This window comes from Equus przewalskii, chromosome 14 (genome assembly GCF_037783145.1).
Source record: "Equus przewalskii isolate Varuska chromosome 14, EquPr2, whole genome shotgun sequence".
Classification (NCBI taxonomy): Eukaryota; Metazoa; Chordata; class Mammalia; order Perissodactyla; family Equidae; genus Equus; species Equus przewalskii.
Genome location: NC_091844.1, coordinates 88,286,181 through 88,302,213, shown reverse-complemented (window position 1 = coordinate 88,302,213; position 16,033 = coordinate 88,286,181). Strand labels below are relative to the sequence as shown.

General features: G+C 46.3%; 1 protein-coding gene across 2 annotated transcripts in view; it reads left to right on the top strand.

Moving 5' to 3' along the window:
• The window catches only part of TRAPPC12 (trafficking protein particle complex subunit 12), an 88,270-nt gene that overhangs the window by 23,217 nt on the left and 49,020 nt on the right, over positions 1 to 16,033 (top strand). For both annotated transcript variants that reach the window (XM_008544583.2, XM_008544584.2), the window contains exons 4-5: positions 13,579 to 13,692; positions 15,432 to 15,570. In XM_008544583.2, coding sequence (XP_008542805.2) covers positions 13,579 to 13,692; positions 15,432 to 15,570 — 253 coding nt within the window. The remainder of the gene's footprint in view (positions 1 to 13,578; positions 13,693 to 15,431; positions 15,571 to 16,033) is intronic.

The following is a 16,033-nucleotide window of genomic DNA, read 5'->3' as shown; positions in this document are numbered from 1 at the left end:
TCAAAAATATGCAGATGTCCATGATCAGATTTTCTGATATATATTTTTTTCACCCGCACACGCTCTCTCTGCCTTTGAGGTCTGTCAAATAGATCAGCAGTGGGGCTCCCTAGGGGTGTACCGTGTCAGGGCGCTCCTCATCTACTGTAGCTAAATCTTTATTTTTCTTTCTTTTTTTTTCAGAAGAAAACCTCTTTCCTCATGCTTTAACTGTCATACTTAGTAGTAACTTACACCTTCATGCTTGGTAAAAAATAATGTCTTATTTCAACAAGCATTACTTTGGCTCCTGCGTATCAAGCACTGCTCTAGTTAAGAGACAGAGTGGGTGTCCCCTCTGGGGCCCCCACTGCGTGGATGCAGGTGGACATGCATGCCATCCGTTTGCAGACAGCCAGGACAGAAAAGCCTCGTCTGCAAGCAGGCTCTTGCCGTAGGTGTGCAGCCCGCCCTGTAATTCACAAACCGCTGTCTCCTCACTTTACGAACAGCATGCTCTTACTTCAGGAATACTGGAAAGAAATTGTTTATGTAACCACTCTGGGTTAACATTTTAGTATGTGTGTCTGTATAGGCGGTTTGTCTGTGTGAGTATGGATAGATAGGTATGTATTTGGGTATATATATATACATAAAACTTCATATTATATTTATTCATAATTTTTGTATCTTTTTATTACGTAACATCATATCTGAAGCATGTTCCAATATTAAAGTCTTTAAAAACATATTTTACTAGCTGCGTAATCTGAAACTGGTATCAGTAATCTTGGGGTGAACCATTTTGTACAGAAATCTTTTCTACGTATGTGATGATTTCTTTAGGATAAATCCTAGGAGGAGAGTCACTAGGTAGAGTATGGACAGTTTTGAAGCTATTAAAACACACTCGGTTACTTTTCAGAAAGGTTATGCCAGCGCACATTTGCCAGCAGCTTGTGAATGCGCTTGCTTTTGTGTTTCCTGTGCGCCCTGATGTGTATCTTTTTTAGAAATTGTTTTTTCTCGTTTCTTAGGCTCAGGATGGCGTTTGCTTTGTTGTTGTTGTTTTTTTGTTTTGGCTAGTGAAGATCAACTCACTGGTAAAGTGCATAATTTGTATTTCTTTCGTTACTAGTGTAGTTAGCATTTTTTTAATGTCTTTTTGTAGTTAGATGAATTAACTATTTCACAGTTTTTGAACATCTACACATGATAGATGCCATACTAAGTAGATACTTTTAGAAGTTAAAAGACCATGCACTGGGGCTGGCCCCTTGGCCAAGTAGTTAAGTTTGTGTGCTCTGCTTTGGCGGCCCGGGGTTTCACCATTTTGGACCTGGGTGCGGACATGGCACTGCTCATCAGGCCATGCTGAGCTGGCATTCTACATAGCACAACCAGAAGGACCTACAACTAGAATATACAACTATGTACTGGGGGCTTTGGGGAGAAGAAGGAAAAAAAGAAGAAGATTGGCAACAGATATTAGCTCAGGTGCCAATCTTTAAAAAAAAAAAAAAGCAGTGTACTACGTAAGGTCATTGCCCTGAGAGCTTACCCAGAAGGAAAGAAGGACACTGTCACAGTTCAGAGTTAATTTGGATGCCTCAATACGTGTACAGAACAGATGAGACGGATCGTGTCCCAGGGCAGTATTTCTTAGCCCGTTTTTCATTATTGGCCCCCTGAGGAGCATTTTTAGACAGCTTTTCCTAATTGCTCTCTCGCTCGCACCCTTAGCCCCGCATCAAATTAAAAACTAGGGAGGAAGATTTTGTTGGTTAGGGTTAACCTTTGGAGGGCAACTAATCATTGTTGTCCACCAGGAACCAAATTCCATCCCCTCTGAGAATGTGTGTGCGGGGAGAATAAGAATAGGGTGCCTTCACCAGGGCGGGAAAGGCATCATTATGATCAGGTGTGAGCTGGGTTTTGAGGATAGTCATCCTTGCAGGCGTTTCTGGCTGGAGGCATTGTAGAGTGAGCATATGTGACAGGTGTGAACACAGACAGCTGACTAGGAGAGAATGGTAATAGGAGGAGAGATTAGTTATATCTTCATCAAAAGCAGATTGCACCAGGGGCTGGCCTGGTAGTGTAGTGGTTAAGTTCCATGCTCCGCTTCAGTGGCTGAGGTTCACAGGTTCAGATCCCAAGTGCAGACCTATACCACTCGTCAGCCATGCTGTGGCGGCATCCCACATATAAAGTGGAAGAGGATTGGCACAGGTGTTAGCTTAGGGCTAATCTTCCTCAAGCAAGAAATGAGGAAGATTAGCAACAGATGTTAACTTAGGACTACTCTTCCTCAGAAAAAAGGTCGAAACAGAACATCACACTCTCATTTCCAGCTCTGGGGCTGCCAACTGCCAGACTTTGAGGTTACATGAGATAACTGAGGCACAGGTAGTAACTTGCCTGAGGTCGCATGGCCAGTAGTAGCTAACGAGCATACCTGAGCATCCTCTGCCAAACCTTTGCCCTCGTCTGATGACCTCGGCATCCGCTGAGATGGCCTGATCAGCCCCACAGCCCTCAGTTCCTAAAGCCCCTTGTCTCCACTGACTGTCTCTCCTGGACTCTGTTTCAGCCACTTTCTCCCGTGGCCACACTTAGAGTCTGTGATCAGCCACACCACCCCACCTCCACATTCACTAATTGCCACACACTGCCCTCCTGTCACAGCACCCTCTTCTGCCAGCCAGCATGTTCGGCTGCTCCCACAGCGTCATTCTTCTCCTTGATTGCACATCCAGCCCATTAATCCTGCTCTCATTGTGTGTATCAAAACCCCATTTCTTCACTTCCTTCTTTGTCAAGCTTCGTTTCCATGGTCCACATTTCAGAATTGCTCTTGTCAAAATCCCAAGCAAGCTTGCTCCTTCATTCTCTCAGGGCATGTGTCTCAGAAAACCCCGGCTTGCTCTGTGCTGACACCCAGGCTGCTGAGCCTGCTGGCGAAGTCCCACGTCCAGCTTAGTGCAGCATGGCGACACTGTAAACTTAGGGTTATCAGCTTCCGGTGGGCCTTCAGCCCTGCAGGACCGTCCATCCTGCTGGCTTCCTTGCCTGCTCCAGTGCCTTTTAAACTCTCTACTTCTTTCAGACCTCACACCCTACCCCTCCTCCTCGCGCATAAAGATGAATGACTTTCCCCCAGCTCGAGAGCAGAAATGGAGGCCTCACGCCCAATGCCAGATACACCTGCTGAGGTTAGTGTCCAGAGTCCCTCCCCGACACTCCCCTCAGACTTCGTTCCCTCCTTTCTTCCTGTCATGCAGTAAGCCTTTTTCCAGACAGATCCTTCTCCTTTGTTTTTTAACACACTCAAGTGTTTGGTTAGAAACGAGCCCTTAGTCTCTCCCTCAACAGCTGGGTGACTCAGGCTTCCCTCTCCTTGATTCCATGCATTTCATTCAGCCGGCCTGCCCACCCGGTCTCTCTGTGGGACGAGCTCTCGATGCGGCCACTGGTGATCCTCCTGTTGCTCAGTCCGCCTCGGCTGGCCTCTCAGCAGCATGGCGGCCTCCTCCTGCCCCCGGGACACACAGCTGTCCTCTGCTTCTCGCTCCTCGTCCTCGTGAGATTCCTCAGGCTGCGCTTCTGGACAGTCTCCTCTTCGTCCTCCAGGCTTTCATCCACGCCGTCTGCTCCTCGCCCTCCATGCGCACACTCTCCCACATTCCGTCTCAGGCACAGGCCTCTTGCAAACGTCAGTCCCATGTGGCCAGCTGTTTATTTTTCTTGTTTTCTTGAATATCTCAAAGGTCCCTCAAATTCAACATTGTCCAGAGTCAGACTGAATCAAATTTCAGATTCCAAGCTCTGATCCTTTCTCCTCTTCCCTGTCTCAGAGCTTGCATGGGATTTTGACAAAGAGCACCTCTGCCACCTGGTTGCGCAAGTCAGACTCGAGTCTGTCCTACAGCCATCTGTCTCCCCACATCAGAGTGTCACCTGCCTTGTCACTCCCCCACTTCTGCACCACTACGCTGCTGCACGCCACCTACAGCCATGCCCTTCAAGCTTGGTGCTGGAGGGATGGGGACTTTTTAAAATTTTCCAATCCTATAGCCTATTGAAACTTGTGTAAAATTCCACATAAATTAACTAATAATGAGGAAAATTAAATGAGAAACGTGTACCAAGCACAAGCCACCTCTTTGTTATTATTGTATGCAACAGACATAGAATACTCTGTCAGATTGCTATGGCAGTTTCTCGGTTTCTAAGCCTTTCTTATTGTGGACCAGTCTCAAGCCTTTGAAGGGACGTCCCGCTTGAAGTAGAGGTGGCCAGGCCCAGGTGGCTGTGGGTCCTCTCAGGGCCCAGGGGAGTATCTTAGGCCTTGTGGGCCACGAGGTTCTCTGGGGCAGCTCCACAGCTCTGCTGTGACCACCCACCTCTTCTGTGGGAGCCCAGAACCAGCCTTAGACAACACGAAACGAGGGAGGGAGGCTGGGCTCCCGGCCTCTGTGTGCAGCCCGGGCACTGCGCAGATCTCCAACACCAGGCCCAGACGGCTGGGCGTCTTCCTCATGCTTTGTCTACATCTGCTCAGCCGCTCGGACTCATTTTCCGTCTTTGCAGGGGACTGATGATTCTAGAATGTGATCATGACACGTGCATGGTCTTGGGAGCCTGCAAAGGCTGACCTGGCCTTACCTGCTTCCTGCATCCTCACCTGCAGGGCCCACCCTTCTCTGCCCTCATCCTCACCTGCAGGGCCCACCCCTGCCTGCCCTCATCCTCACCTGCAGGGCCCACCCCTACCTGCCCTCATCCTCACCTGCAGGGCCCACCCCTACCTGCCCTCATCCTCACCTGCAGGGCCCACCCCTACCTGCCCTCATCCTCACCTGCAGGGCCCACCCCTACCTGCCCTCATCCTCACCTGCCGGGTCCACCCCTACCTGACCTCATCCTCACCTGCAGGGCCCACCCCTACCTGCCCTCATCCTCACCTGCAGGGCCCACCCCTACTTGCCCTCATCCTCACCTGTAGGGTCCACCCCTACCTGCCCTCATCCTCACCTGCAGGGCCCACCCTTCTCTGCCCCACCTCTCTTGTGCCTCTGGCCGATGTGCACCAGGGCTTTGCACACAGGAACTCCCCTCCTGCCCTCTTCACTGGATTCTCTCTTACTTGTCCTCAATTTAGGTCCTTTCCTGGGAGGAAGACTGCCCTGAGAACTCTGTTTAGAAAAGCCGGCATGTGTGGCCTATGCAGTCAGGGAAGAGAGCAGTAATTCATTGCCCCTGCATACAGAATCTGCTTAGATCCATACACAGAAGTGGTTCAAACTTGGCAGAATATTTTTCCCTCTCACTTTTCTACATTTGCAATTCAAGAAGAATATGCATAGCCACTTTTATTATATAAAGTGATTATTGTGTTGAATGTAGACCAGAGAAAGCATTTGAAGATAGTTTTAGTAAATTATCTTAACCAGTCTAAAAATATTTCTGAGCTATCAACCAGAACATGGAAATCCTATATTACTTGAAATCATTGCTGTCGCAATTTGGACCATTTGGGGGAAGTGGCTCCAATTTCATCTTCATAGTTGACAGGCAGCTCTCAGACTTGTTTGAGGGACTGCAAACAGGATAATGAAGAGCACAGACTCTCAGTGCATGTAGATATCATGCGGTCTAAGGACGGTTTTACTAGCAAGAAACCTAACCGTAATATACGTGTGCTCGTCTCCTCAGCTCAAGAAAGAAAAGCCACAAGATATATTCTAAGAAATCACATTTGTGTTGTCCTATTGTATTTGCAGTTCTGGCATGTGTTGTGTAGCTCACTGTCAGGCTGCAGCAGGTACAAGGATAAGAGGAAATATTGAAAAAAGTCCATCCAACACAGAGACCACTACACACCTATTAGAATGGCCAAGATCCAGAACACTGACAACGCCACTTGCTGGTGAGGATGTGGAGCAACAGAACTCTCATTCATTGCTGGTGGATGTGCACATGGTACAGCCACTTTGGAAGGCAGTTTTTCAGTTTTTTACAAAACTCAACATACTCTTACCGTATGATCCAGCAGTCGTGTTTCTTGGTATTTACCCAGAGGACTTGAAACTTATGTCCATACAAACACCTGCATGCAGATGCTTATAGCAGCTTTATTCATAATTGCCAAAACTTGGAAGCAACCAAGGTTTCCTTCAGTAGGTGAATGGATGAATAGACTGTGGTTCATCCAGACAATGGAATATTATTCAGCACTAAAAAGTCATGAGCTGGAGGCCGGCCCTGTGACCAAGTGGTTGGGTTCACACACTCCACTTCAGTGGCCCAAGGTTCGCTGATTCAGATTCTGGGCGTGGACCTACACACCACTCATCAGGCCAGGTTATGGCAGCATCCCACACAGAAGAACTAGAATGACCTACAACTAGGATATACAACTATGTACTGGGGCTTTGAGGAAGAAATAAAAAAGAGGAAGATTGGCAACAGATGTTAGCTCAGGGCCAATCTTCCTCATCAAAAAGCATTAAAAGAAAGCCATCAGCAGTTGACCAGGAGAAGACCTGGAGGATCCTGAGATGCATGTAGCCAGGGAGGGTTTCTGACTTGCATCAGGTCACATGACCCGATCATCCTTGTTTATCGTCCTTGTTCACTTTTCATTGCTTCCTAGCTCGCACTGTGCTGAATGCTTTCCTATACATTGTTTTATTTAATCCTCACAGCCATCAGCTGGGATAGTTCCCTTCAGCTTTGCCAATTCGAGATGTCGTGAGTCTGCCAGCCCCTCAAGGTTAGCTGGCATGCCAGCGCTCTTAAAAAGTAAAAGGCTGGCTGGGGCTGGTCCAGTGGCATAGTGGTTAAGTTCACACGCTCTGGTTTGGTGGTCCTGGGTTCAGCTCCTGAGTGTGGACCTAGCACCACTCGTCAAGTTATGTTATGGCAGCTGTCCACATAAAATAGGGGAAGATTGGCAGTGATGTTAGCCACCATCTTTCTCAGGCAAAAAGAGGAAGATTGGCAACAGATGTTAGCTCAGGGCCAATCTTCCTCACCAAAAAAAAAAAAAAAAGTAAAAGCCTGCGGCCTGGCTCCCACTCTGCTGCAGTGCTTCTCCAGCAGAGTGTCTGCATCGGCTGTGCCCCAGGGAGCTCCAGGTCCGGGCCTGCGGGCCTGTGACAGTGGAAGCTGAGAGTCACTTCCCTCTCCAGTTCTCAGTAACAGGGCCAAGTTCCTCACACTTGGGACTCTGCCTGGCAGGGGGGAGGTGCTGGCAGAACGGTGCGTGAGGAGCAAGTGAGTACCTGACGCACTCTGGTGTACATCTGTCAAACAGCGTCATGTCCATCCCCTGCCTCAAACCCGTCTGAGGCTTCCTGTCGCCTGTGCAGTGGGGCTGGATCTCGCGTCTGAGGGCCTGCCTGCGTTTTCATTCCATCTCCTCATGCGCCCTCTCACTGCCCGTCTCCAGCCACGCTGGCATGTCCCTCACACACACTCCGTCCTTGGAGGCACCTCCGGGACTCATTCATGCGGCTCCCTCAGCTGGAGGGCCTTCCCTTCTTGACCCAGCTCTTCCTCCTTCAGCTCTCAGCTTCGCACACTCCCCTGAGATTAAGTCAGCCCACCTGGTGACATGCTCCCACAGCGTCCTAGGCTTCTTGTTCAAGAAGCACTTTGCGGAGTGACATCAGCATCATGGCAGAGTGAACTTGTCCAGGACTCACTCTCCTCCAACATACGACAAATAGGGGCAACCCTACTCCAACAGAGGACATCTTAACACAACACGAAAACCTTGGAGACCCACAGCAGCCACACGACCGAGGGCAGAGAGGCTGGAGCCCCCGTCGGAGGGGCTGGAATGGGGTAAGAGAGAACTGCGCTCCCTCCCCTAAAGACTGCAGCCGCTCCCGTGGGAGGCTCCATGAGGGAGGGAGCAGGGGAGGGGTCGCTCATTCACTGGATCACCAAGGACGCCCTGGGGCCCTTGTACCCTAGAGGGAAGCCCTCTAACGGGGTGAAAGCTTTGGCACAGGGTGACCTCATCAAGCCAAGACCCGGGAGACCAGATAGCAAGAGCAGAGCAAGAAAACCTTGAGCACACACAGGAGATAGCGCCCCTCCCCACACCTGCCTTGTGCCGCCCCACTGCTTGAGATCTCGGCTGAAGGTGGAGGGCCCAGAATATGCTGCTCTCAACCCCCACCCAGTGGTGATAGGTGGTAACTACAACCGAATAGTATCAGAATGAGAAAGACCTGACCTACCTCCTCTTAACAACATCAGGCACTACATCAAATCTCCAGACCAGAGAGAAAATGACAAGTACCCAGCATGCAGTCCTGAGGACACAGAAATATGTAAGATAAACAACAATGAATTCAAAACAGCTATCATCAAAAAACTCAACGAGGTAAAAGAGAATGTATAGAAGCAATTCAACGAGTTCAGGAGCTACTTCACAAAAGAGATGGAAACTATAAAGAAGAATCAATCAGAAATATTAGAGATGAAAGACACAACGGAAGAGATAAAACAAAATGCGGATTCCCTGAATGCTCGAATGGACGTCATAGAGGAGCGTATCAGCATTAATCGAAGATAGACATGTTGAAATGCTCCAGACAGGGGAGGAGAGAGAACAAAGACTAAAAAGAAATGAAGAAAGTCTCCGAGAAATATCCAACTCAATGAGGAAACGCAACATAAGAATTATAGATATTCAAGAAGGAGAAGAGAAGGAGAGTGGCGCAGAGAGTGTGTTCAAAGAAATAATAGCAGAGAACTTCTCAAACCTAGTGAAAGAGAGGGAAATCTATGTGGAAGAGTCTTCCAGCTCTCCTATATTTGCCAATGTAAAAAGACCTACTGCAAGACATTCAGTAGTAAAACTGGCAAAAATGAATGACAAAGAATACTCAGGGCAGCAAGGCAGAAGAAAATAACTTACAAAGGAACCCCTGTCAGGCTTTCAGTGGATTTCTCTGCAGAAACCTTACAAGCTAGGAGAGAAGGGAACAACATATTCAAATCTTTAAAAAACAAAAATCTTCAGCCAAAAATACTCTATCCAGAAAAAATATCCTTTAGAGATGAAGGAGAAAAAGCTTCCCCAGACAAACAAAAGCTAAGAGACTCCATAGCCATGAGACACCCCACACATGCGCAAGAAATCCTCAAGAAGGCCCTCATACCCGAAAAGAAAAAAGGGAGAATGGTATCACAAAACAGAGTAAGGAGATAAAAAGATAGACAGGATCAGATTAGGATAGCAAATACTCAAGTATAGCATTAAGCTAAAGGGAAGGAAAACACCAAAAACAGATAATCCTCTCATTTTAACCACAAACTCACAACACGAGATGGAATAAGATATGAGAAAAACAACTTAGGAGGGGAGGAGGAAAGGGACTGAATCAGTTGAGACTAAGGAAATGAGGCCATCAGAAAATGGACTATCTTGTACACGAGATTCTGAAAACAAACCTCAGGGTAACCACTAAACAAAAAAGCAGAACAGAGACACAAAGAATAAATAAGGAGAAAACAAAGAAACACATCATAAAAAACTACATAATTCAGTGGGTAGACCAAAACACACAGGACAAGACACAAAGGAAATGCAGGAAAACTGGAAAACAAATGATAGAATGACAGCATTAAGCCCTCTTATACATCAGTAATCACCCCAAATGTAAATGGACTGAATTCTACAATAAAAAAGAAACAGAGTGGCGAGGTGGATTAAAGAACAAGACCCAACAATATGCTGCCTCCAGGAAACATATCTCAGCTCCAATGACAAACACAGGTTCAGAGTGAAGGGATGAAAGATGATACTCCAAGCCAATGGCAATAAAAGAAAGCAGGTGTCGCAATACTTATATCAGACAAAGTAGACTTTAAGATGAGACAGGTAAAGAGAGACAAAGAGGGGCAGTATATAATGATCAAAGGGACACTCCATCAGGAAGAAATAACACTTATAAATATCTCTGCACCCAACACAGGAACACCAAAGTTCATAAAGCAACTATTAACCTAAAAGAAGATATTAATAATAACACAATAATAGTAGGGGACCTCGACACTCCAGTCACATCAATGGATAGATCACCCAGACAGAAAATCAACAAGGAAACAGTGGAATTAAATGAAAAGTTAAACCAATTGGACTTAATAAACATATATAGAACACTCCATCCAAAAAATCCCAAATACGTAATCACAAATTACACCCAGCTCAATTAGAAAAAGAAGAACAAACGAAGCCCAAAGTCAGCAGGAGGAGAGAAATAATAAAAATCTGAGCGGAAGTAAATTCTATTGAAACAAAAAAGGCAGTAGAAAGGATCAGTGAAACAAAGAGCTGGTTCTTTGAGAAGATAGATAAAATTGACAAACCCCTAACCAGACTTACAAAGAAAAAAGAGAGAAAACTCAGATAAACAAAATTAGAAATGAAAGAAGAGACATAACAAACACCACAGAAATACAACGGATTATAAGAGAATACTACGAAAAACTATATGCCAACAGAATGGATAATTGAGAGGAAATGGACAAATTCTTAGACTCTTACAACCTCCCAAAGCTGAATCAAGAAGAAACAGACAATCTGAATAGACCAATCACAAGGAAAGAGATTGAAACAGTAATCAAAAGCATCCCAAAGAATAAAACCCCAGGACTAGACAGCTTCCCTAGGGAATTCTACCAGACTTTCAGAGAGGATTTACTACCTATCTTTCTCAAGCTATTCCAGAAAATTAGGGAAGATGGAACGCTTCCTAACGCATTCTACAAGGTCAGCATCCCTCTGATAGCAAAGCCTGACAAGGGCAATGCAAAAAAGGAACACTACAGGCCAATATTGTTGATGAACATAGATGCAAAAATCCTCAACAAAATTTTGGCAACCCGAATTTAGCAATACATCAAAAGGTTCATACATCATGATCAAGTGGGGTTTATACCAGGTACACAGCAGTGGTTCAACATCTGCAAATCAATCAACGTGATACACCACATCAACAAATTTAGGAATAAAAACCACATGATCATCTCAATAGATGCAGAGAAAGCTTTTGACAAGATCCAACAGCTTTTATGATAAAAACTCTTAACAAAATGGGGATAGAAGGAAATTACCTCGACATAATAAAGGCCATATATGACAGACTCACAGCCAACATCATACTCAGTGGGCAAAAACTAAATGCCATCCCCCAGAGAATGGGAACAAGACAAAGATGTCCACTATCATCACTCTTATTCAACATAGTACTGGAGGTTTCAGCCAGAGCAATTAGGCAAGAGACGGGAATAAAAGGAATTCAAATAGAGAGGGAAGAAGTGAAACTCTCGCTGCTTGCTGACGACATGATCTTATATATAGAAAACCCCAAAGAATCCATCAGAAAACTAATAGAAATAATTAATGACTACAGTGAAGTTGCAGGGTACAAAATCAAGTTAGGAAAATCAATTGCTTTTCTATACTCCAATAACAAATTTACAGAAAGAGAACTCAAGAATACAATTCCATTTACAGTCACAACTAAAAGAATAAATCAAACAACCTGATCAAAAAATGGGCAGAGGATATGAACAGACATTTTTCCAGAGAAGGTATACAGTTGGCTGATAAACACATGAAAATATGTCCAACATCACTAATCATCAGGGAAATGCAAATCAAAACTACACTAAGATACCCTGTTAAAATGGCTATAATCACTAAGACTAAAAATAACAAATGTTGGAGAAGGTGTGGAGAAAAGGGAACCCTCATACACTGCTGGTGGGAATGCAAACTGGTGCAGCCACTATGGAAAACAGTATGGAGATTCCTCAAAAAACTAAAAATAGAACTACCATATGACCCAGCTATCCCACTATTGGGTATCTACCCAAACAACTTGAAATCAACAATCCAAGGTAACATATGCACCCCTGTGTTCGTTGCAGCACTATTCACAATAGCTAAGACATGGAAACAATCCAAGTGCCCACTGACCAATGACTGGATAAAGAAAATGTGGTGTATATACACAATGGAACACTACTCAGCCATAAAAAAGACAGATTCATGCCATTTGCAACAACATGGAAGAACCTGGAGGGAATTATGCTAAGCGAAATAAGCCAGACTGAGAAAGACAAACACCAGATGATTTCGCTCATATGTGGAATATAAACAAACATATGGACAAAGAAAACCGTTCAGTGGTTACCAGGGGAAGGGGGGTGGGGTTGGGCACAGGGGGTGAAGGGGAGCACTTATGTGGTGACACTCAAGAAATAACCTACAACTCAAATCTCATATTGATGTAAACTATTAGGAACTCAATTAAAATTTTTAAAAAGCACTTTGCATACACACAAAATCATTTAATTAATTCTTGAAAAAAATACTGTTTAATGTCTACCTTCTTTGCTAGATCCTCAGAGTAATGTGTGCAAGGATGTGTGTTCACTTGCCACTTTGCCCATGGAGCCTGGTCTCTGCCATGGTCTGCAGAGACTTCAAGCCCATTTGGCGACCGACTATATAAACGAGTACATCTATAGCGTCCAAAGGTAGTGCCTGTTAAATTGAGACAGTCCATATTGAGCATCTACTTTTAGCTTCTTAAGGGGTTTGTACATTCTCTGTGATAATATTTTCCCATTCATTTGCCTACCAACGCTTCTTTGTTTATTGCATTACGGCAAAGATAAACACAGTAAGCCCAAATTGGTGAGCCAATATGTCAATGTCAGCCAGGGTTTCTATGGTTCAAGTTGTATCATGAAATAATATGAAAGTACGCTGTGTGTTGATAGACTGGCTTATAAAATGTCATGCTAGCATACTTCAGTGATTTTTTTTTATATTGATAAAATAGAATCACCTTAAACATACAAAACCACTTTTTTATGTATTTTGTGTGTGTGTGTGTGAGAGGAAGATTGGCCCTGAGCTGACATGTGTTGCCAATCTTCCTCTTTTTGCTTGAGGAAGATTGTCGCTGAGCTAACAACTGTGCCAACCTGCCTCTATTTTGTATGTGGGATGCTGCCGCAGCACGGCTTGACGAGCAGTATGTAGGACCACACGGAGCATCTGAACACTCACACCCCAGGCCACCGCAGTGGAGTGCACGAACTTAACCACGACGCCACAAGGCTGGCCCTCCAAAATGACTTATTTATACTCACATGCAGATCTTACAGATACAAATAAATGTATTTAACACAGCATCAAATTAAATTATTGATTTTAAATTGATAAAATTCGCAAGATAGAGTTATCTTGCTAAATAAAAAGGAAAGCAGTCTTATAGACTTAAGGGCAGGGGAGAGCTTTCCAACAAAAATTCTCCTCCCCATGTCCTCTCAGTTGTTAAATTTTAGTGGTTTGATGATTTGCTTATCTTGAACTGCACCTCATGCTTGGCATCCTTCTTGCCTAATTGCACATGCAACGTTGACGAAAGGCATTCTCGGTGCTGGCAGCTGTCTGGCCTCGTCCTTGTCACAGATGGCGATGGAGCTGCGTCCAGCACAGCGAGCACCGCGTGTTTGGGTGGTGGTGTTTTTGGTTATGTGTTCCACCATGTCTTACAGAGCTGCAGAAACTGGAGGGCAGCAGTGGACCTGTGCGGGCGCCTCCTCACGGCCCACGGCCAAGGCTACGGCAAGAGCGGGCTGCCTACCAGCCATACGGCAGACTCACTGCAGGTACAGCCCCTGACCTGTTCTCTGGGTTATCATCCTTTGGGGAATGGAAGGGACCATGGCCTTTCATGCCAGTAAGAACAACTTGAGAACAAAAAGTGGATTTTCGTATCCCAGATTTAGTCTCAGCCTGAGATCGCTCTAGTTCGTCCTTTCCTGACCAACCTGGAGTGAACTGGAGTTCTCACTCCGCCCTGTGGCCGAGTGGCCTCCACACCCCAGAGGCTCAGCCGTGCTCATAGTGAGGCCACGAGGGGCTGCCCTTGTGATGGCGAGGACCCTGAGCTGTGAAGGGTTCCAAGGCCTGTCTGGGCCTGGAGAAACAGTGACAGGCGCCACCCACGAGGGGATGGGCGCTGGGCCATGTGTCTGCGCTCCCCAGTCGTTGTGATAGCACTTGCTCTTAAATTTAAAAAAAGGAAGGAAGGTAGGAAATAGAGTTGTGAGTGAAAGGAAACCCTCTGACAGGGAGGAAGAGCTGTAGGAATCCTTCAGTTCTTCCCTCCAGGGGGAGTTTTCTAAGTGTTACTCTGACTCACCCGGGAGCCTCCAGACTCCAGAACCAGGAAGAGCTTGGAGAGGACTGACTGGGTGCAAGCTCCTGTTCCCCCCACTTCTGCACCGCCATGACCGTGGGCGGGGGTCAGAGGAACAGCGCCGACCGTCGCTGTGCTGTGTCCCCCTCACCTCTCCCGCAGTGGGGCTAAATCCTAGCGGGTTTTCCTTCCACATCTCTCAAGCCCGTCACTACCCAGTCCAGGCCCTCACGGGAGTGTTGCTTCAGCCTCCTGAGTGAACTGGATTCAGCCTCTGTTCACAGTAGTTCAGTAAACTGCCGCCAGAGTAATCTTCATAGAGCACAGCTTTGACCCCGCCCCCCCCCCCCCCCGCTGTCCTGCTCAGAACCTCTGAGCAGCTTCCCGTTGCCCGCCCACTCAAATGTAGTCTTCTCGCCTGTGACAAGCCCTGACAGAGGGCTCTCAGCAGCAAGGCGTGTCGCAGAGGACGTCCCCCTGATGCCCACCTCCAGTTCTGCTCCAGGCTCTGTGATCTGGAGCAGCCCCTCTTGCTGAGCCTCATTTTCTTGTTGGTAAAATGAGATTGAGCTGGGGCATTTCTGAGGCACCTTCTGGTTCTCAAAGGCTCTGATTCTGGAACTCTCTCCTTTGACTTCCGTCATTTCTTGAAGGTGCTCTGTGTTCTGGCCGCGCGGAGCTGACTGCTCACACACGTCGACTCCCTCTCTGCCTGCGTCCTGCCCCTGTCGCCGCACGGCCCTCCTCGGCCTCTGCCTTTGGAGATTCCATACTCTCCCCCGGCCCTTCCCCAGACACAGCCATGTCCACTGCGCTCCTGGCCTTCCTTGCTGTCCCTTCCCTCCTTGCTTGATTCATTCCTGTGTCCTCACTTCACCATCCTCCCCACCCCCTAGATTGTACTCTCTTCTGGGGAGGGGATGGTCTGTTCTTACCGTCCTGATACCTAGCATAGTACTTTGCACACACACCCTGCTCAGTAGGTATTGTTGAATTAAGTTGAAGCAAACAAAATCATTTACATTGTTGTTGTTAATCTCGAGTATTTTTATAAACATGTAGCTATGGAAATGTGCAAAGAAAGTTACTTTAGCCCTGGTTTCAATATATTAGAAATCTAGCTCTGATAAGTTAACAGGAAATAGGAATTTCTGAATGTGATATACATGGATAACCTGTTGTTTCCATTATGTTTTGTGTTTTCAGCTTTGGTTTGTGAGGCTGGCACTGCTGGTCAAGTTGGGCCTCTTCCAGAATGCCGAAATGGAGTTTGAGCCTTTTGGAAATCTAGATCAGCCTGACCTCTATTATGAATACTACCCTCACGTGTACCCTGGGCGCAGGGGTAAGACAGTGTTGGTTGTCTTTGTGCCTTGGCATGTATTTTGCTTTCCTTTGCACATAATTCAGTATCCTCTGTTTTCCTTATTTGTCCAGCCCTGAAAAATCAAATACGTGGCTTAACAACAAGACTGACTCCCAGAATGACCTTGCTCAGTTTTCTAAATACACCAATCAGGATGTACTCACAGACACATCCATTTGTCCTTTAGCAAGCGTTTCTCAAGCACCTGCTGTGGAGCAGCAGTGGGATTTGGTATAAGGGCTGAGCGATGGACGTTCAGACTTGTTGACTGTCCTCCAGAGTGAAGAAGAATCTTATCTCCTGACTTAGTACAAATACACTCACAGAAACGAAACGGAAGCAGCTGTGCGGCAATACTTGTTCTGAGCCTTTTTCTGCTAGTCTCTGTTCTGATTTAACTTACTTAAAAGTCTGGTTGCATCCCACTAACAGGTCACGCCAC